This window comes from Chiloscyllium plagiosum, unplaced genomic scaffold (genome assembly GCF_037043375.1).
Source record: "Chiloscyllium plagiosum isolate Xiang-an unplaced genomic scaffold, Cpla_swu_hap1 HiC_scaffold_5, whole genome shotgun sequence".
NCBI lineage: Eukaryota > Metazoa > Chordata > Chondrichthyes > Orectolobiformes > Hemiscylliidae > Chiloscyllium > Chiloscyllium plagiosum.
Window position 1 is genome coordinate 95,851,084 of NW_028270143.1, and position 21,442 is coordinate 95,872,525.

A 21,442-nucleotide genomic window follows, 5' to 3' on the forward strand; every position below is an offset into this window, starting at 1 on the left:
GATTTTGACTATTTACCCTATCTGTGCCCTTCATGATTTTATAAACTTCTATGTCACCCCACAGCTTTAGACACAGCTTTAGGGAAAATAGCCCCAATCTATTCAGCTCCTCCCTATAGCTCAAACCCTCAACGCTGGCAACATCCTTTTAAATCTTTTTTTTATGAACCCTTTAACATTTCACAACTCCCTTCCTTCAGCAGAGAGACCAGGACTGAATGCAGTATTCAAAAAAAAAAAGGTCTAACAGACATCCCCGACTAATCTCCCGATTTCTAAACTCAATGCACCGACCAATAAGAGCAAGCGTACCAAACACCTCCTTCATTACCCTGTTTACCTTGACTCTGCTTTCAAAGGAACAATGAACCTGTAGCCCAAGGTCTGAGTTCGGGAATAATCCATAAGACCTTACCACTATGTGCATAAGTCCCGCCTTTATTTTCTCTACCAAAATGCAGCACCTCACATTTATCTAAATTAAACTACTCAGCTCATTGATTGAAAAATTATCAGATGGGTCAATATGTCCACTATCTCTGCAGCTACTTCTTTTAGGATCCTCAGGTGAAAGCCAACAGGATAGTGAACATATCAGCCTTCAGCCCAATTAGTTTGTTTGATTGTACTTCTCCATTGATGGTACCTTTTCCTCCCATTTATTCTTTATTATTACCAGGATGAATGAAGTATCTTCCACCGTAAAGAGTGAAGCAAAATATCTGTTTCAACTCCTCTGCCACTTTAGTAGTCCCCATAACCATCTCACCAGTTCTATTAAAGCAGCCGATGGTCACTTTGACCTCTCTCTTCCCTTTTATATATTTAAAAGATGCTCTTATTAGTTTTTTATATTCCTCAAGTTTCCCCTTGTAGCTTATTTTGTCTTTATTTATCTTTTTAGTCCTCTGTTAAATTCTAAATTTATCCCATTCTTTGGGGCCATTACTGACTTTTGCCCCTTTATATGCTTTTTAATTTATTACTTTCCTTAACTTCCTGAGTTAGACATGAAAGGGTTTTCCCCACTCAGAACATATCCTCGTTACTGGTAAGTACTTCTGATAAGAGTCATGACATACCTTCTTCATGTCGGTCACTGCTTGCTTACTGCCTTTCCTGCTAATCTATCTGCCCAGTCCACTTTAGCTAAATTCCATCTTCATTTCACTGCAATTCCCTTTAAGTTAAACACAATTGTTTCCAATCTAAATTTCTCACACTAACAGAATTTAAAATTTATCTTGTTATGATTATTATTTCCTGGGGGGGATTTTTTTGTTTAAAACCTGAGGTCGTTTATTAAACCTGTCTCATTACCCAATACAAGATCGAGGACAGCTTGTTTCCTGGTTGGCTCCCCGATAGAGTGCATTAGGGAGAGTGACCAAGAGCAATCTATAAATTCACTGGCATATCTTTCCAATTTGATCGATCCAATCAACACAAAGATTAAAGACCACCAATAATTGTTACTCTTCTTTTTCCAAGCTATTATTTGTTGATTTATACCCTTTCTTAGGCTGTGGAAAATTTTTGAGTGCCTATATACCACTCCTATCAATGTCTTTGTTTCCTTGTTTTTATTTAGCTCCTCCCATTTAATCCCACATCATCTCTCATAACTGTCCGCATTTCACCTCTTAAGATCTTTCATCTATCCCATGTTTCCAAAAGGTGGAATACTCCTGAATGTTAAGTTCAGAGTACTGATCCCATAATCTTGTAGCCATTGCGGAGACATGGTTAAGTCCATTTACAATCAATTTATATCACTCTATAGGCGTGCCTTTTTCCCATTTTTCATCATCCTAACTTTTCTTTGTACTGTGTTCCTATTTGCCGCTTATCCTTTATTATTCTGTCTACCATTTTAGGGAACACTTTCTAGAAGTTATTGAACAGCCAATAAAAGCAAGAATCTAGGTTACTTTTCATCCCTTTTCAACACTATTTTCTGTGTTTTACAAACAGACACGCGATAATTAAGTAATGACCATAAATTGAAGTGTATAAAACAGTACACTAAGCTCATCAAGGTAGCTCCATGCCCAGAAATTACCATGTCCTTTGAAAACAAATATTTTCCATAGATGCAATAAAACCCATCTCCAAAATAGAAGCTACTCAACAGATGTAACAATTGTTTGAGTGGATAAATTAAAGATAAATGTGGTGGGTTATTGTGAAGTGTAAGGATACAAATGTTACTTCATTAGTACATCAGAATTTGTCTGACAAGAATAGTGTTTACATAGACCAATGAAATAAAAGGTCTGTCAACAAAGAGAAATGCACTAAGACAATATGATGCGACGGCATTAGTGAATAAGTACCAAGATACAGAGCCACTAAATAATCAGAAAGAAACTAGTTTGGCATTGTTCCCATGAGGAAATTATCAACAGTGTATTCAATGTCTCAACTAGTTCTTAATACCCCATATATCAACGCAGCACAATGTCTTCAATTTGCTATGGTCACTAGTTTGTTGGCACACCAGTAAAAGGTCACATACAAACAGTGCGCATAAATTGTGTTTGACACAGAAACTTCAAAAATATCTGATACAGGTGCATACCTGGAAAGGATGTAGCAAATCATACCTTTGAGTTTATATCTCCGAAGTAAAATTTTAAAAAGTGATCAAGAGTTTCAGGTAATGGTTTGTTTTTTTTGCCAAGCTAACAAGCAGATAGCTATTTGAAACTCTTTCCTTGAACAATGAACACTCCAGTCTCAAAAGGAAAGGCTGGTCATTAAAAAGACTAAATACTGTGAAGTATAGAAGTTTTTAAAGAAAAAAAAGGGGGTGACACCACCAGATAAAGAAGGAGGTGATCCCTGAAGAAAACAAGTTAATTGGAGGCAGGGAGTTAGATGCTCAATTACTTAACAGGAAAACACTAGAGGGATCAGGATGTGGATCTCAGACAATGCAAATTTCAGTGAACATCGGAACATGGTATAGACTCGAAAGACTGGACTTTGTGGGTGATGACATGGACACTTGTGCCAGAAGTTAAAAAAAAAGCTGGTAAGCAGGGTAGTGACAATGATGGTCAAGTACCAAAGAATGAGGGACTTAAACTGGTAAGTGTGTAGCGCCAATTTTCTAAAAGTAAAAAAGTGTAAAAGGGAAATGAGAGTTAGGCAAGAATGGCAAGACAATGAAATGGTCAAGGATAATCTCCTGTGATAAAGACTGGTGAAGTCAGGAAAAAAACTGCAATATAAGAGGGGACATTAAAAAGTTGATATCAAAATAGAACTACAGGTCCAGGAAAAAATAAATTTATTCTGAAGATGGAGTCACTGACAAGGTCAGCTTTTACTCCATTCTTGTTGGCCTGAACGCAATGAACGTAATAAATAAGTCAAATTATTGCATAAAGGATACATTATTAGGCTAATGTGCTGACAGCCACACCTCGATTTTGTGGGTGATGACAAAAAATGCAGCCTGACAGCTAAACTAAAAGGATGGGAATGAGTCATTACCTGTAAGACAGGTTTCAGTCAGTGATAGGGAGTCAACTTATTTTTAAGTTCTTTCATGGGCATCTCTAGAAAGGCCAATATTGTCTATCCCAATTGGCCTACAAAAAAGTGGTAATGAACTGCCTTCTGGAACTGCAGGTGCAGGTAGATCCATAGTGCATTAGGGAGGCAATTCCACAATTTTGTTCAGTGACAGTGAAGGAACGGTGAGATTGTTCAAGTCCAGATGGTGTATTGCTTGGAAGGTAACTGGTAAGTAGTGTCCCCCATATGGTTGCTGCCGCCAGCTTTCTGGATGAAAGAGGTGGCAAATTTAGGAGGTTCTGAGAAATGATCTGTGATTCGTATTGACCTACGCCTTATGGGAGGTATAAATAAAATTCTCGTCAACTTGTTCAGATTAATGAACTGCCAGAGGAAGTAGTGCAAGGTGGTACAATTACAACATTTAAAAAACATCTGGAGGATAAGTATGAAGCACTGAGGAATATGGGCCAAATGCTGGCCAATGGGGATTGAATTAATTTAGGATATCTGGTTGGCATGGACAGGTTGGATCGAATGGTCTGTTTCTGTGTTGTACATCTCTATGACTCCAAGTAAAAAAGCATGGATAATTGATTAAACTCCTGGAAGCAACTGGGTAAAATGGTCACCAAGGATAAGGAATGAATCAGTTCGTATTACCATAATTGACCACATTTGAGATTACCAAAAGAAGTCAAGAGGGAGAGATGGTGTACTGGTTGAGAAAACAGTGAACAACAAGATACTGAATTGTCTGAGGATTTAGACACCAAGGGACGACAGCATACTTTAAAAAGGGAAAAAAATTGTTCAGAAATGAATTCAAGTGGTGAACTGAAGGGTTATTTGCTGTTCAGTTATGGAGAAGGTCTACTCAGTCTACATCTCTGCAACACTGCCCATCATAAAATTGACTGATTCTGGTATAGCAGCAGATGGCCATTTGGAGCTAACCAAAAGCTCTCCTGGTCATCCATGAACTTCAATTCATCCAAAACTCAAAATGCTATTCTAACATACCAACATTGTGCTTCAAATGCTCATGTTAGAATTTGTTAGTGGCACAATGCTTCTGATCTCTAACCTCTCCAGTTATACAACTTCAAGAATACTCTCTCTCAATTGAGGTCTCTTGCACATTCTAAAAATACACAACTACCTTCAGTGATCTGGGCCGATTTGTTGGGCTGGAGATTTGCTGATCAAGAAAACTCTCGTATGCAAGCAAGATGTGAGGAGCTATAACCATAAGAAAAAGGTACAGGAGTAAGCCATTTGGCTCTTCACGCCTGCTCTGTCATTCAATAGGATCATGACTGACCCAACTTTCTCCATGTCCAGTTTCCTTTGCTGACACAGGAAAAAAGTAAAGTGGACGGGCAAAAGATTGGTAGATGGAGTATAGTATAGAAAAATATTACGTTGCCCACATAAGCCGGAAGAATGGAAAATCATAATTATTTCAATGGAGATGTTCATTTAATCTGCAGTCTGAGAATCAACAGCAAGTAATTAGGAAAATAAACAAACTATTGGACTGTTATTAGGGAATGAAAAATGCAAGTGGGAAACTCCAAAAACTGTACAAGGCAATTGCCATACTTATAGTGGTAAGCAAAATTCTGGTCTACTTAACAGGATGATATGCTTACTTTGGGAGTTAATCAGAACATGTATTCATTGATTCCTGGAACTCAGCGATAGTCTCATGAGGAAAGTTTGAGGAGTGGGAGATTGGAATGAGAGGTGATCTGACAGAGGTAGATGCTGAGATGATATTTCCTCTCAGGGGGAAATCTAGAACCAAGAACCATAGCTTAAAGGGCTCTCCCATCTTAAATGAAGAGGAAGAAGAATTTCTTCCCAGAGGGTCAGTTGTCTTTGGAATTCCTTTACGCAGATTCAAGTGGAAGTTGAATTATTGAATATATTTGAAGGTTGAGTTGGAGAGTTTTGATTGACAAGGCTTTATTAGTTGGTGAGACAGGTTAACAAAAGTGGAAATTAAGGCCCTAATCAACTCAGCCCTTGTCAAGCCTCTCCAGGTTTTCTTAGCATTGGACCCCTCCCATACCCAGAGATCTAACATCCAGTCCCTGCTGCAAGACCCCTATGCTTGCATGATTTCAGCCCTTACACACTGGGAACTAGGTGCAGTCAGTGGCCAACATTCTTGGCAGCACCGCTGTGCTACAGGGATGCCATCAAATTGACAGTGTCAGGACATCATCATAAGCAAAGTCCTGCCTTCAGTCAATTTACAAAGCATCAAAAAAGTAAGAGCCCCAAGGATATTTTCAGTGATAGTGAAAGCTTTGGTGGCATGAGAAATTTATAAACGCTGTCTAAGCTAATAGAAACTGACAGATGAATAAATCTTGATATTGTCCTTATGAAATTCTTTCATTGACAAGTAAATGATATTAGAGAATGATGATAATACAAGATTAGCCCAATTCTAGAACAGCACCTAGTCAAAGCCTTAACTGCATTCTGGACTGCTCAAGTCAGAATTTCATATTTCCTTAGTCAGAAATAAGGAAATATGAAATGGCAGGAGACATTTGGCCCCGCGAGGCTGCTTCACTATTCAACAAGATAATGACGGTTTGTGTTTTGTCAGAATTGGGATAAAGGGGCTTTTTTCCAGGGTGGCAACTTGTAAATAGTGGATTGCAACATGGATCACCGCTAAGGACATAATTATTTACAATACAGGTTAATGACTTGGACGAGGGAAGTGAATGCGCAATGACCAGGTTTGTGGATGACAAATAACTGAGAAGGTAAATGGTAAGGATGACAAAGTCTACAGAGGAATATCCACATGAGAGTGAATAAAATTTTGCAGATGAAATATAATGTGGGAAAATGAGAGATTACACACTTAGGCAGAAAAAAAATACAAAAGCTGAACATTATTTAAATAGAGAAGGTTGGAACACAGAAGGATTTGAAAGTCCCTATGCATGAATAGCAAAAATAAGTGTACACATTCAGCAGGTAACATGGAAGGCAAATAGAATGGTGGTCTTTATTTTTAAGGGATTAGAGGGAGGAAAGCAAGACAGCAAGCGAGGTCTTGCTTCAAGTATAAAAAGGCACTAGTTAGATATATCTGAAAACGTGAACTATTTTAGTCCCACTCCCCCAAAAAAAAAATGCTTTTAGAAAAGGACTTGCTTTAGTCGCAGTCCAGGGAAGGCTCACTAAGTTAATGCCAGTACAGAGGGACGTTTACGATGAGAGGTTGAGTAAGTTGGGCCCATACGCCTTGGAGTTCAGAAGAATGAGAGAGCTCTTTATTGAAACTGCAGGGTGGTTGCTAAGTGATGTTTCTCTTTGTGGGATAATCTATGACCCACTACTTTGATATGTCAGCCTATCAAACGTATTTTGGAAATCCATACTAGTATATCTACAGGCTTCTCTTTGCTCATAGTGCTTGTTGTTCCTTCAAAAGATCTCTAATATATTGGTTAAACATGATTTCTCTTACACAAAAATTATGCAGACTCTTCCAGATTATACCTGCATGTTTACAAAAAAAGTAATCTCAAATGATCAAATCCAACACTTCCCCACAGCAGACTTCCAGCTAACTGGCCTATAGTTTTTTTTGTTTTCTGCATCCCCCTTGTCTTGACTAGAGGGGTTTTATTTGTTAGATTCACGCAGACTTGAAAGTTTCTTGAATCTAAGGAACGTTGGAAAATTAACCACCACCTACTACCTCACCAGTATCTCAGACTCTCATTTCCAGATTTCAGCCCATCAAGTCAGTATATTTGGCAATACAATCTACCAATAAAGGTAAACATTGCGTACACTTTCTTAATTAACCCTATTAATTTGCCCTGCCAGCTTCAGGCATCTGTGGACAAGCCCACCAAGATCCCTCTGTTCCTCAGCTTCCTAGCGTCTTGCCATTTATTGAATACTTTGCTATCATGTTCCTTCTTCTGACAGGTATCACTTCAATTTACCAAGGCTAAATTCCAGCTCCAACTGATCTATCCAGTTTAACTCACACCTTCTCCCTCACTATCAACGAGACAGCCAATATTTGTGTCATCCACAAACTTATCAACACCCCTTCCTCCACCACCAATTCCCATTTACATCTTTTATGAATAATCACAAGCAATAATGGATCGAGACAGATTCCTTTAGTACACCATTGCACACCAAGCTTTAGTTAGACAAACTACCTTCTTCCACCAATGGTATCCTGTTAACTAGGCCAATTTTGAATCCAACTTGCCAGGTTATCCTGGATCCCATGACCTTTTACCTTTTTCCAGTTTCCCATGTGGGATCTTGCCGAAATCCACAAACTACATTAACCGCCCTACCCTCAAACAAACACTTGGTCACCACCTTGAAAAATTTCCACTAGATTTATGAGGAATGATTTCCCTCTGACAAACCTATATTGACTACCCTTGATCAAACTTTGCCTGGCTAAATGAGGATTAAATTTTCTGCTATTTTCTCCAATAGTTTTCCTACTGATGTTAGGCACAATAGTTTATGCTTTGTATAACACCCTTCTTGAAAACTGGAACATTAGCAGTCCTCTGGTGCCACCCCTGCAGTCAGAGATGATTTGAAAATTTGGATCAAGATCCCTCTAGTTTCCTCGCTCATTTTCTAGAGCAGCCTGGGATACAACTCATTCAGACCTGAGGATTTGTCAATCAGCAGTTCCATCAATTTGCTTAGTAAAACTTTGCTCACACTTAATTTCATTAAACTCCTCTCCTCTTCCACATCCTGGTTTACAGCCATTACCAGAAAAGATTTTTATATACTGTATAGAGAAGGCAGAAGCAAAATATTTGCTCAATTCATCTACCATTTCCTTATTATCCAGTATTAACTCCATATTCTCACTGTCTAAAGGACCAACTCTCATTTCACTTACTCTTCCTTTTTCAGGATTTGTAAAAAATCTTGCTTTCCAGTCTTTACATTCCTAGCTAGCTTCCTCACATAAAATTAGTTAATTAGAAGAACTAAATTTGTCAGGCATTCTCCATTGTTCTTTATATTCTGTCACCCATAAGGTGATGCATTTTGGGAGACAAGGCAAAGAGTTCATGGTAGAATAGTAGGACCCATGGAAGTACAGAGGATCAGACAGATCTTGTTATGCACATCCACAAATATCTTTTAATTAACTTGTTCAGAGAAAAGTCATTACACATCTGTGGAGTAGGTGGGGCTTGAACCTGGGTCTTTACAGATCTTTGAAGGCAATAGATCATTTGAACAGGTGCTTAAGGCATAAAAGATACTTGCTTTTATTAGTCAAGGCACTGAATACAATAGCAAGGATGTAATAATGGAACAGTACGTAAGTTAGGCCAGAGCTGAGTATAGTTCTGGTCACCAGAAAGTATGCGACTGCACCAGGGAGGGTGTATACGGGGTTGATCAGGATGTCGCTTGGGCTGTAGCATTTCAATTGTGAAGGGAGACTAGATGGGCTGGGGTTATTTTCCCAACTTGCCTCTATTCTTGATGAAGGGCTTTGCCCGAAACATTGATTTTCCTGCTCTTTGGCTGCTGCCTGACCTGCTGTGCTTTGCCAGCACCACTCTAATCTAGACTCTGGTGTCCAGCATCTGCATTCCTTGTTTTTACCTGGGGTTATTTTCTTATAGAATGCTGAGGGGAGAGTACAAAATTGAGGGCCATAGATAGAGACAAGTCTAATTCAATTCACTTTTTTTTTAAAAAAAAAAGGATTTTACTTCTCAATATTCAGGATCCCATATTTGTCATTCAGAAGCCATGTCTCTGGAATGACTGAGATTGAAGTAAATACAAAGTGGATTACCAATTTGTTATAAATACTATGCACAAATAGAGAGCTTTAGTTTTGACAGTTATCTTTTTAACATCTAGACCTGATTGATGTATTCCTAGGTTTTAATTTACTTGTTCCGGTCATTCCTCAACCCTCATTTCCCCAGAATATTACTTTCCTCTAACTTTGTCTCAGCTCTTTGATATACCGCATCATTCCACATTTGATCACGGGCCCCAGCTATTTCGCTTAATGCACCCCTCAAATCCCCACCTGATAACTTACAGATTATAACAATTGAGGGCCTGTTTATCAATTTAGAGCCTCATTCCTCATTACCCAGCATGCAGAGCTTTTCTCATTCACCTAGATCATTGATCACCATATAAATCTAATAAGTTGAATGATTCACCATTACATTTTTGCTAGTTTGCGAAAGGACATTGTTTATGATAGTCAGGTATTAATCAGAATGCTATAACCATGAATGGTAATGCATCAGTAATAAGGAGTTGAAGGAACAGTTTCATAATTAATTAGATGATATGGTCATTGTGTCATCACTATGGCAATCAAAATGATTACAGCAAACCTCAAAGGGCTGGAAGGACAATCACCACTCCTGAAATGTGTTTTAACTGGTGGCGTCCTCAAAAGGATACACTGAGCAAGAGCAGATTGTTACCAATTCAATACTTCCCTTGGAAGTATTCTAGATACAAGAATTACCATTCTACTGATAGTAGCAACACTCTGGCATAAAGATTAGAAACATCACAAAGTATGCAGCAGAATGCTGAACTGAAGAGAGAAAATATTCTACGCTATTATTGTCAAATCAGCCAGACTTACAGAAGAGCGCTCAGTTGTTGATAATAGCACCAGTACTAGAATTTTGAGGCTTCCAACCTCATTTGATTTGCACATAAACATTTTAGTCTATTATTGTACTGATTTAACACAAGTGTTCAAACCTCCCCATGGCCAACTGCAGAACTGAATTCAACAAATCATATCACCATGCATGCTTGGGTCTACAGATAGAATAGTTAGCAAAGCTAAAATTAATCAGATTAAAAAGAGACCACAGATACCAAAACTAACTAAAGGCAGGTGATGAACAGTTGTTTCTTTTTCTATGGGAAATTACGTTCCTTAGGAATCTGAATTAGGACCACAAGTGACATCTATTAATGACCCAAACATGGGTACTAACTATAGGGTCCTCATGCAGCACCATGGTAGCTTCTCCACCTCTAGACTAGGAGACCTGGCTTCAAGTCCCACCCTCTCCAGGAGGTCTGTAATAACATCTAAATAGGTTAATTAGAAAAATGGTAATAATTACAAAGTTTGAAGATGACATGTAACTTGTAAATGTTGTAAACAATGAGGACAGTATCTAATTTAAGGAACCTGGGAAAACAATAGACATATAGCCGTTGAAAGTTTACCTAGATGTGAATTACATTTACTTAACCCACTGAATTTCCATAGCAATATAAATTAAACGGGAGTGCAGAAACAGAGGCCCCTAAGATGTATACACCAATCTTTTGAAAGTAGTACAATTTCAGAAGACCCTTTTCTGCCCAAATTACATATACAATCCTTGGCTTTGTCAAGTGCACAAAATAAAGAGGTTATCTAATGTCTTTGTAAAACATTGCCAGGTGAAGTCATAAGAATGTCAAGGCTTTGGATATGCATAGAAAACATGTCTGAAATTGGTCCTAATCATAAGAAAATTCAGTTGTGTGTAAAACCTGGAGTTGCTCTCCTGAAAGACTTAAAGGAGTTCTGATAGACAGTACTAATATCATGAAGGTTGGATAGTTTCTTCACTGCTCCCAATGTAATAACCCATGCCAGATGCAGAGGAGTGAGATTTAAGTTGACTTATAAAAGAATCACAAGAAATCTCTTCCAAAGATATTAATAATTGTAATCTGGAATTCAGTGTAGAAATCATGGGAAATTGGATTCAATAGTAACCTTAAAAAGGAAAATTTGATAATCATTTGAAGGAAAATGCTGTAAATGATTTGGAAATAGAGCACAGTAGACTATCCAAATAATTTAATTCCAATTGCCAGTATCGCAGTCGATGCCGTACTAAGATGCTATAACTCTCGATATTATGCTATCCGGCCTGTTATACCCAGGGGTCGGAGTGGGTGTCCCGTTCTACTACAGGGAGCACACGCACGCGCACACAAATGAACTTTGACTCAAACCAAAAAAACCCAAACCCTCTCAAACAGACAATACTAATATTTACATATACTTGAGACACTGGGGAGGGTCCGATAACTGAACAAACCCCCACTTGCCATCAGCAGGAAGATGTCAGACAGTGGCCTTTCCCCACTATGCCTGGGTGAAGGCCGCCCTAAGCTTTAATGCACTCAGCACGTAGTCCTGAATTCTGGAATGTGCCAGTCTGCAACACTCAAATCAGGTACAACCTGTTGGTCTGGAAGACCAACACGTTTTGGGCAGACCAAAGAGTCTTTCATAGAGTTGATGGCCCTCCAGACGCAACTGATGCTTGCATCCCAGGGAACAGGCCGTAGACCACAGTTCCACGTCATGGAGCTGCTCAGGACAAACTGCCACAAAAACCACTAAATTTTTCACCAAACTTCCTTTGCAAAGGCAAATTCCAGCAGATCCAAGACAGTCTCAACAGCCCCCCTCATCACAGCTACTTCCAGGGCAGTGTGCGGTAGCGCAGACTGACCGGTCATACTTAAACTCTTCTCACCACCAGCCAAATAATATCTTGGTGTTTGTTGGAAATTTCTGGTTGACTAGACATTCTGCCAAATGATTTTGACAGTCTGATCAGGTAAACTTGCAACAGGATCCACCCTGCCCTTTTCCCTCAGGGTCTCAAGGACACTGTTGGCCACTTCCTGATGGACTGGTGGTCAAAAAAGTGGTTTTTTTTGCAAATTTCTCTTAAGAACAACTACTTTGAATTAAATTGATTGTCACGTGTACAGAGCCACAGTGAAAAGTTGCGTCTTCGAGCGAAACAGGCAATCATGGTTTTATAGCACAGTTAAGCAAATAATAGGTAAACAGCAGCAAAACAAAAACACAGGTACAGGCAATGAGGTAGGATTCTTAGGTAGGATTCTTGGTGTCAAGATGTTCTAGAGAGGTGTGAAGGGCAAGTGATATGGGCATCAGACATGGGTCTGTTGGTCCGATAGATAAATTGGAGTGGGTCAAGAGTAGTGAGGAGGCTGGAGTTGATTAACGCCACGACCAGCCTTTCAAAGCACTTCATGACCAAAGTTAGGTGGTCACCATTGAAACATGCAGCATGAGCCTTCTTAGGCATATTGGGGTGTTCTTTGTCATTGTTACTCATCTTTAGATTATTTTTTTTTTAAGTGCTTCAGGAGAGTAATGGAAACACTACCTTTCAAATGCAATATACAAGAGTTTCCCATTCCTATTTAGGCAAAAATCAAGAGATTCCAAACCAATAATCAAAGCCCAGACTTGTGTGCAACTGGCAACATTCAACTCACAATACAACCAAAGAAAGGGTATCTTAGCTGACCACTAATTGCGTCATTTTGGGACCCTGATATGTAAGCTGGCTTTTTGTTTGCTTACCCAACAGAAACAGCACCTAATAAAAATGCAAATGATTCTGAAGTAGGTCACTTTGGGTTGAAGAATGTGATTATGTAAACACAATCACATTTAACTGCTTCACACCTAAGTAAATGGGCTTTGAAATGCTGGAAAGCCAAAATTACAACAAATGAAGGTTGTGCACCATCACAACTCCGGAGTTTGATCAGATACATTGTTGGGGAAAGGTGAAAACAAACATGTGAACAGTCAAAGAATCAGAGTACTCACTGCACCCAAGACAAAATATCTTAGATGAGTAGTGAGAATTAACTTCAGATTAAAGTGCCAAAACACCAGAACATGCACTTTTACGGCCTCTGCTTCTATATTTATACTCCAATGTTTATTCATTAGACATGACTACAATTAAAATTAACCATCACCATGTTCACAAACTCTGCTTAATATAGTTATAAATATAGCTGATATATGTCCTACCCCTTTAATGTCTCACCCTCCAATACATTCTCCCAACCTTTGAAACTACCATCTCTGCTCCCATCTCAAATTTTAAAGTCATAACATACAGTAAAATTGGAAAAAAACACCCCCAAAGTGCTTCACAGGAACAAAAAAAAGATCACATTCAGCAATATTAGACCAGATGACTAAAATATTAGTTAAAACAACGATTTAAGGAGTGTTTAATAAGGAGAATATCAAAGAGGAAAAAATAAAGAGGTGTAGAGAGGGTATTCCAAAGATGATGAGAATTGAATATACAATCAGTGGGTTAAAATAATGGATGATCAGAAGCCAGAATTAAATTAACTTAATGCATGACAACAACAAAATTCTCATTCCACAGTTAAACAATCTAAAATTTTAACTTTAAGTTGCTCACATAGCCTGAATGTAAATTGAAGTGTCTAAATAAGACAACTTAAATGCCAAATTTATGCATGAAATTCTGTTTTTTTTCCCCCCCATCACAAATGCTTAGTGAGGTATACAATGAGGTGACAACTTGTGCAACTCCACTTCAACGGTTTTCTTTGAAACTTCTGAGATCTAAAATATAAAGAGGTCAATAAATCACAATAACGTGTCAAACACGAATTAAAATGTTCTGATTAAACATATTTGAAAAGGATGGGTATGGAGACCCAATGAAAGAATGAACAGTGTCTGCAGAAGGATGATAGAGAAAAAAAAAACAATCAATGCAATCATCACCAACATCTACATTTACTACACCGAGTTAAAACTGATAACGTCCTCTCTACCACTGGCTCTCAAAAAGAAACTTGAATATTTGCACGTTAGCTACTGCAAACATTAATCTGAAAATCATTCAATAATTAAAAAACAATTTTACATGTACACTTCATACTACATGATGCAGGCCACTCTACAAATGAACCAATGCCATGTATGTAATGCCAGCTACTCCCAAACAAATTTCTGAAAGGGTCATTGTTATATTACTAAAACTCAATATGCTTATAAACTATCTGCCGAAAACTGATATGCAAAACATGAGCATTATCATAGACACTAGATATGTCTGAATTTTGAACTTAAATGATCAATAATTCTGTATTTACCCATGCTAGACCCAATCTCAAAAAGCAAGTGGGAACACTGGATGTTAACTCAGTGATCACATTCTACTTTCCAGTACTGACCTTGATTAAGTGCAAAAAAAAAACTCCAAACAGTGCAGACATACTGTGGATCCATGTATTGAGCGAAACTACTATCCTGAAGTATCAAGATTCCAGTTTGCTCTGTAAAAAGTCCAGTAGCTATTAGTTCTGTAACTTTAAATTAATTCAAGAATAATATTTAGCAAAAAGAAATTCCACAAATTATGAAAAACAAAATTAAAACTATTTTATAATAATGTCAAATGATGAATTTTGCAAGTCGGAATTTAAATTCAGTCAGGATAATGCAAAACCGATTTTAAAAAGAGACTTTATCATGTCCTTCTTATTGTACTCAACATTTAACACTGCAACTAATGAGCAAAATGCTTCGCTTAAATAGGGACAATTCAAGCTATCCACCATATTCATTTGGAACTAGATCACCCCAGCTTCACCATTTGCACAAGTAAAATCTTGGAACACTCCCTGACTACATATGGGTCTATATAGCAGAACTCAAGCAATCACCACCTTCAAAGACAATTAGGGATAGACAATCAATTTTGGCCTTTCCAGCAAAACACCCAGATCAAATCAATAAATCAAAGCTAAATCTAATTTAAGAGCACAAAAGTTATTTTGCTGTGTAATATCCTTGCAAAGATACTGTTGTTTCATCAGCAACATCCTTGACAATTAGAAAGTGTTGTTTGTCACAGCATTGTCACAAAATGCAAAAATGATTAATCCCAATTGTTAATATTTGTTGCAAATATTACTTTCAATTCACTGGTATTGTTGGAAAGTTTACAAATCAATTCAATACAATACAATACTGCTAGCACATCTTGTATTTACGGTGCAACATGCAGGTTGAGGGAACAATTAACAGATAAACAGTATGAGCTACAAAGTAATCTTAAAATCAAATAATCCTGTAACAAAAGACCCTGACAGTTGTGATATTTGTTCTTTAGAAAAAGCACAATGATTAAACCACTGATGCTGGTTAGCCTGCCAGCCTAAAAATCAAATCTCTACCTCTGGACCAGGAGAGCTGGGTTCATATCTTATCCACTCCAGAGGTGTGCAATACTATCTCTGAACAAGTTGATTAGAAAGTATCAAAAAAAAAGTCAGTAGCTAGCTCTAAAACAGATTAATCCACTTTGACCTAGAGACTATACAGTGCCATAAAGTCAGGCAAACATTGATCATTGCACAACTGCCCTGCATGAAAACTAAAACTGTAATTTGTATTATCTAACTGGATTGAAATTAGATTGTATCATTCTTTAAAATGAATGATGGAGGACAATTCAAACATCATGTTTATAAAGGACTAAGTCAGAGGATTTCCTCAAGAGACAATCAGCCTTCAAGATTGAGGTTGCTCACTCGTGACAGAGGACTGGGATATGAGCATGTCCACAAGATGAAAACATGACTGATTGCAGAATATGGTCCTCGAAACAACACTAGGATTATAGAATCAAATTGGAATGTAACATGTCCAATTTGTACAAATAGATGAGTTATATTATGAATTGACTACATAATAGATTGCTATCCTCAAACATGGGTAAAAGTCAGGACAAAGTGTTAAAATAAACACGAATCAGTGATCAATGCGCAAAAATCTGAATGATGAAGATCTTTGGTGTTCACACTGTCATACAAGATAATAAGTAGTGAAGATATACAAAGCCAGGCAACTACTCAATTAAATATGCACGCTAGGTCAAAAGAAATTTACCTATTGAGACTTTGGGCCCAAAAACAGTTCTTTTGTGCATAATGTGTAAAAACATTCAAATGATATTTAGGACGGCTAACAAGTGGAGCTACGATCTTTTCTCGGTTAAATAAGGTATAATGGATAAAATGGCCCTCATCCCTATTTACCACGTGATGCTCTGTAGTTGCAGGAAATAGGAAAGAGCTGCAAAATCCAAAAGCAACACGAATCTAAGCTTTATTTTATGAGATCAAGTCAAAACAAAAGATTGGTCATCTATGCCTCAACTGCAAGTTATTCTAATAACTTCACATGGAAATGTGCAGAGTTTGAAATAAATGAATTTAAAAACTTTGCTTTTAGGCGGAATTAGTATACAATGTTTGCTGCTCAATTTTAAAGTTCTTTTAATTCCAAATTTGACAACCAAATACAAGTTTGAGAAATATGCCTGCAGCAAATTGATTTTGCAATTCTGAACAATTCAGTCTCAGAAGAGCTAATCATGAAATTAAGATATACTTCAGAAAAGCTCTTCCCTACTGTGATCTCAAAATAATCAGTTTTTAATGTTGGTTGAAAGGAGTAAATTTCATCTGGACAGTGTGCAAACTCTTCTCAAATAGGTTCAATACCTTTAACCTTCTCAGAACCAGTTGACAAGATGATAGCTTAAGGTTTCATAAATAGGGTAGACAGGAAGAAACTTTTCCCTTTGGTGGAAGGATCAACGACCAGGGTATAGATTTAAATGTAATGGGCAGGAGGTTTACAGGGGATGAGAGGAAAGCTTTTCTTCCTCCTGGATGGTGGTAGGAATCTCGAGCTTGCTGCTTGTAAGCGTGGTAGGAACAGAAGAGCTCACAACATGTTAGAAGTACACCTACAATACAAAAACATACAAGGCTACAGGTCAACTGCTGGTAAATAGGATGATAATGTAGAAAGTTCTTTTAAACCAGACCACGGTGTATGCTATACTTTATAAGCCAAAAAGCTTTTTTCTGTGCTATAGGCCTCTATGACTATTCAAAGAAAAATAAATCCAACTTCCACAAACTGCACTGGAGGCTCAAATCCTAATGTGGGGCACAAACAAGCAGACCAACCACATGCACGGTGGCACCGGGGTTAGCACTGCTGCCTTACAGCACCAAAAACCTGGGTTCAATTCCCACCTCAAGGCAACTGTCTGTGTGGAGTTTGCACATTTTCCCCGTGTCTGTGTGGGTTTTGTCTGGGTGCTCTGGTTTCCTCCCACAATCCAAAAAATGTGCATGTTAGGTGAATTGGCCATGCTAAATTGCCCGTAGTGTTAGGAGATGGGGTAAATGTAGGGGAATAGGTCTAGGTGGGTTGCTCTTCAGAGGGTCGCTGTGAACTTGTTGGGCTGAAGGGCCTGTTTCCACACTAAATAATCTAATCTAAAAAAAATCCTACCAATTAAATCAGACAGTTGAATAAAAAAACTTCCAACAATCAAAAGCAGGATATGTTTAACCACAGAAGGCCTAAAGGAAAAGCGAAAGAGAGACAGTGACCTTGCCCAGACCACGGTGTATGCTATACCAATCCAGTCCTAAGCTTAAGGGGCCAGTGTTCAGTTAACCAGGCCAGTACTCAATCTCAACACTAAACAAGACAACTGTGAGAATCAGTATCTCTCTCAGTTTATCCATTTAATCAGGCATGAAATTTTTCAAAACATTAGTAGGAGCACAATTAGTATATGTGGCCCAAGTTGGGGAAAAAAATGGCAGATTTAATGAAATATAATTTCAATCATGTTTTCTATTAAGTAATCCCTCCTGGTCACTGCATGTGTTGACAGCAGATAAGAATCCTGTTCAACTTCAACAACCTCAAAAATTGAACAGCACAGTGATATTACTATTTAAAGCTTTCAAGTATGAATAGACAATTGAAAGGTATTAAAATTCTACAAAGCACCAGGTACCAATTTCATGTTAGGGGTGGGGAAAGAGGAAAAAGAATATCAAATGTTAAAATTTGTCCAAAATATTAATTCTGAAAAAGTACACCCAACTCAGAAGTTAAGGTGAACAGCAAGTTTTTTAAAAAAAAGCTTAAACTTTCTGCCAGAAAGCTACAACTAAATATTCCGAAACAAACCGCCCTACAGATAGAGATTCTTTATAATTATACATGAAGAAAACATCTCCTTTAATTTTCTAGATAGAAACTGACACCAAGTTGTCTAAACTCAACTGACATCTTGGGACATGTTTAAGGGATTATAAATGCCTAACATCAGAACTGTACTGTTTCCTTTAACGAAACCACAGTGTTTAAGGATCAAATCAGCTTATTGTAATAGTTCTCAGGTTGATTTATTTTCCAAGCTTCTATCCCAAAACGAACCATATATTTGATATGAATAAGACCATTTTAGTGATAAATTAAATCAATGAGGTTTCAAAATTTTGAAGAGGTACATTTTCAGAAAAGTATGCTACAATTCAATTATTCTATAACCAGTGCCTCAAGTACATTAGCTCAAGGGAACAAGTAACTAGTATTGATGGCTTAAAAGGTGTTTTGGTATAGTGCTAGTGCCCCTACCTCTGAGCCAGGAGGGTTCCACTTGTTCCAGATATACATTACACACGTCTGAAAAGATTGGTTAAAAAAATCCAAAAACAATAAGAGCTGGAAATACTGAACAGATCTGTCTGCATCTCTGGAGAGAGAAAGACAATTAATGTTTCACGTCTGATATGACTACTTCAGAACACAGGTTCTTCAGTTCTGAAGAATCATATTGCACTTTAAACATTAACTGTTTCTCACTCCAGAGATGTTGCCAGACTTGCTGAGTTTTGCCAACATTGTTATTTCAGATTTCCAGCATTCACAGTAGTTTGTTTTTGTTAACTGACAAGTCATCCTTGCTTAAAAACATTCTGTGACAGGAAGAGGTGACTGCACATTACACAAGAGTTAACCCAGAAATAAAAGAGTACAGTTTCACTTGATTTACTTAACTATTTCACTGTTCTTTAATTTAAGCACACATTTATTGAGCAGCTTTTTCAATGCTTTAAATAGTAATGACAAAAGTAGAAAGTTCAAGAAAATTCATATAGAAGTTGAAACATTAGCTGTCTCTCCCCTCCCCTCTCCCCCCCACAGGGATGCTGCCAGACCTGCTGAGTTTCCCCAACATTTTCTGCTTTTACATATTTTAAAATATCTAGAGTATTGCTAAGACTTCAGATAGGAAATATACCAGCAGTTACTCTACATAACAGGTGGTACCTTGAAAATGATAGCCTGTTTTAAAGACCTGTAAGTGAATCTCTGTACAGATAACATTAATTTCAGAAGTTCTGAATTATCAGCTTCCCTTGTTGAAAAGGGACACTGCTTAAATTCTGATGTTTAAGGATTTATTTTTAAAAAAGGGATTCTAGAAGTTAAGTGAACATTGCTTGAATTATAACCCTGGAGTACTATTCTTACACAGCAGTTCCAAGACAAACAAAGGCCATGAAACAGCACAAGAGATCAATCTTTACTCAAACCAACCAATAAATAAAACTTTAAAACATGTTTCGTACTCAACATTTACCAATCTACACCCATTAAAACACAAATTACATCATAACTAATTACCACTTTTAGGGTGGGGAAATCACTCCAGGTCAACAGCATATCTAAATAGTTAGAATTTCAATTTCAATATGTACTATTTGATTGTCATAATTTCAATCCGAAAACAATTCATAACTACCAGGTTGACTTCAACTTCTAATTAATGTATGAACTTGCCTTTTTAACAATCAAGATCACGACAAAGACATATTTGTATTGAATTATAATTATTGCCCCCACCCTCCAAAAGAAGCATTCAGAAAAGATCCTCCCGAATGTCAATATATGGCGCATCCCATTCGCCTGAAGCACTAAGAATTACTCAGAGGAAGATTTACGGTTCCTTTTTGTCGATTTAAAATTCCACACCCTACGTTATGCTCCCTATGGCTCTAAAATAAGACGTGGCAATTTCTAAAAATTCGACAGTACAATAAATAAATTGATTTGTACTAAGAAAATAAAACACCAAGGCAAGCAGTAGCAAACCTGGGAGAAGTTTTGAAACAACAGGCGCACTTCGGGGAGACGCCTTGACAGATGAACGCACTTTTTAAATAAACAGCCGCAATCACTTTCAAATCTCCTACTTAGAGGGGATTCACTCACATCTCAAACTTGAATAGTCGATATTAACGCATAACACTGAACAAAATCCGGCCTCAAAAAGAACAAAGAATGACAGCGTAGGAAACCAAAAATAAAACTCACCCCAACCGCCACGGTTTCACCCCCTTGAAATTTGCAGATATATTTGTCCCCGCGTTGGATCTCCGAGGCATTTAGCGGCCTGAAACGGCACATCACTTTTATACTGCACTCTGCCGGATCCGCCATTGTCCTTTTTTATATATTGTAGCGAGGGGGGGGGGGGTAAATTTAAAAAATACAAGTCAAACTTCCCCCCCCTTCTCCTTAAAAGTAGTGGGTGCCTTTTGTCCTCCGGATCAGTGGGTACCGTTTCTCCGGGGAACGGCGGAGAACCGGTTTCCGTTCCTGACTGAAGAGTTTCTATTTTTTGTCCCCTCTCTCTCTCTCTCTCTCTCTCGTTTCCACTTCACTTCCGATCCAACATGGCCGCCATTAAACCGGCATCTCCCGGCCGCAGCCTCGCTCTCATTCAGCGCGCGCCCGAGTGGGGCTGGGGTCTGACGTCACATCTGCAGATCAAGGTAACGCGCAATCCAATTGCGCATGCGCTGTGCTTTCCATTCCATACACTTCTCAATGGCATCAGCAGTTTATGGTAATAAGGAGAGATAAGGCCAAATCAACAGCAAGATTTCACCGGCATTGTGTTTCTTTAAGGCTTTTACAACGCTAATTTTGTTTTTTCCTCTCCTCAAAAAAAGACTGCTATCCCAGTAGGAGGGAAAAGATCCCTTCTTGGTGCCTACGCTCGTCGGGCATTATGGGTAAAAAGGCGCCTATTTGTGATGGTCGGGACTGACGTCAGCAGGCGAGCGCGGGACGTCCCATGGAATGGCTTAGCGTGGG

General features: G+C 38.1%; 1 protein-coding gene across 2 annotated transcripts in view; it reads right to left on the reverse strand.

Moving 5' to 3' along the window:
* LOC122550078 (kinesin-1 heavy chain) overlaps positions 1–21,268 on the reverse strand; it is a 100,898-nt gene extending 79,630 nt beyond the window's left edge. The window contains exon 1 of one of the 2 annotated variants that reach the window (XM_087987517.1): positions 20,657–21,266. In XM_087987517.1, coding sequence (XP_087843643.1) covers positions 20,657–20,782 — 126 coding nt within the window. In that variant the 5' untranslated portion in view covers positions 20,783–21,266. Of the gene's footprint in view, positions 1–20,656 lie in introns of both variants that reach the window. The other variant, XM_087987516.1, reaches the window with a different exon arrangement.
* Positions 21,269–21,442: the final 174 nt, after the last annotated feature.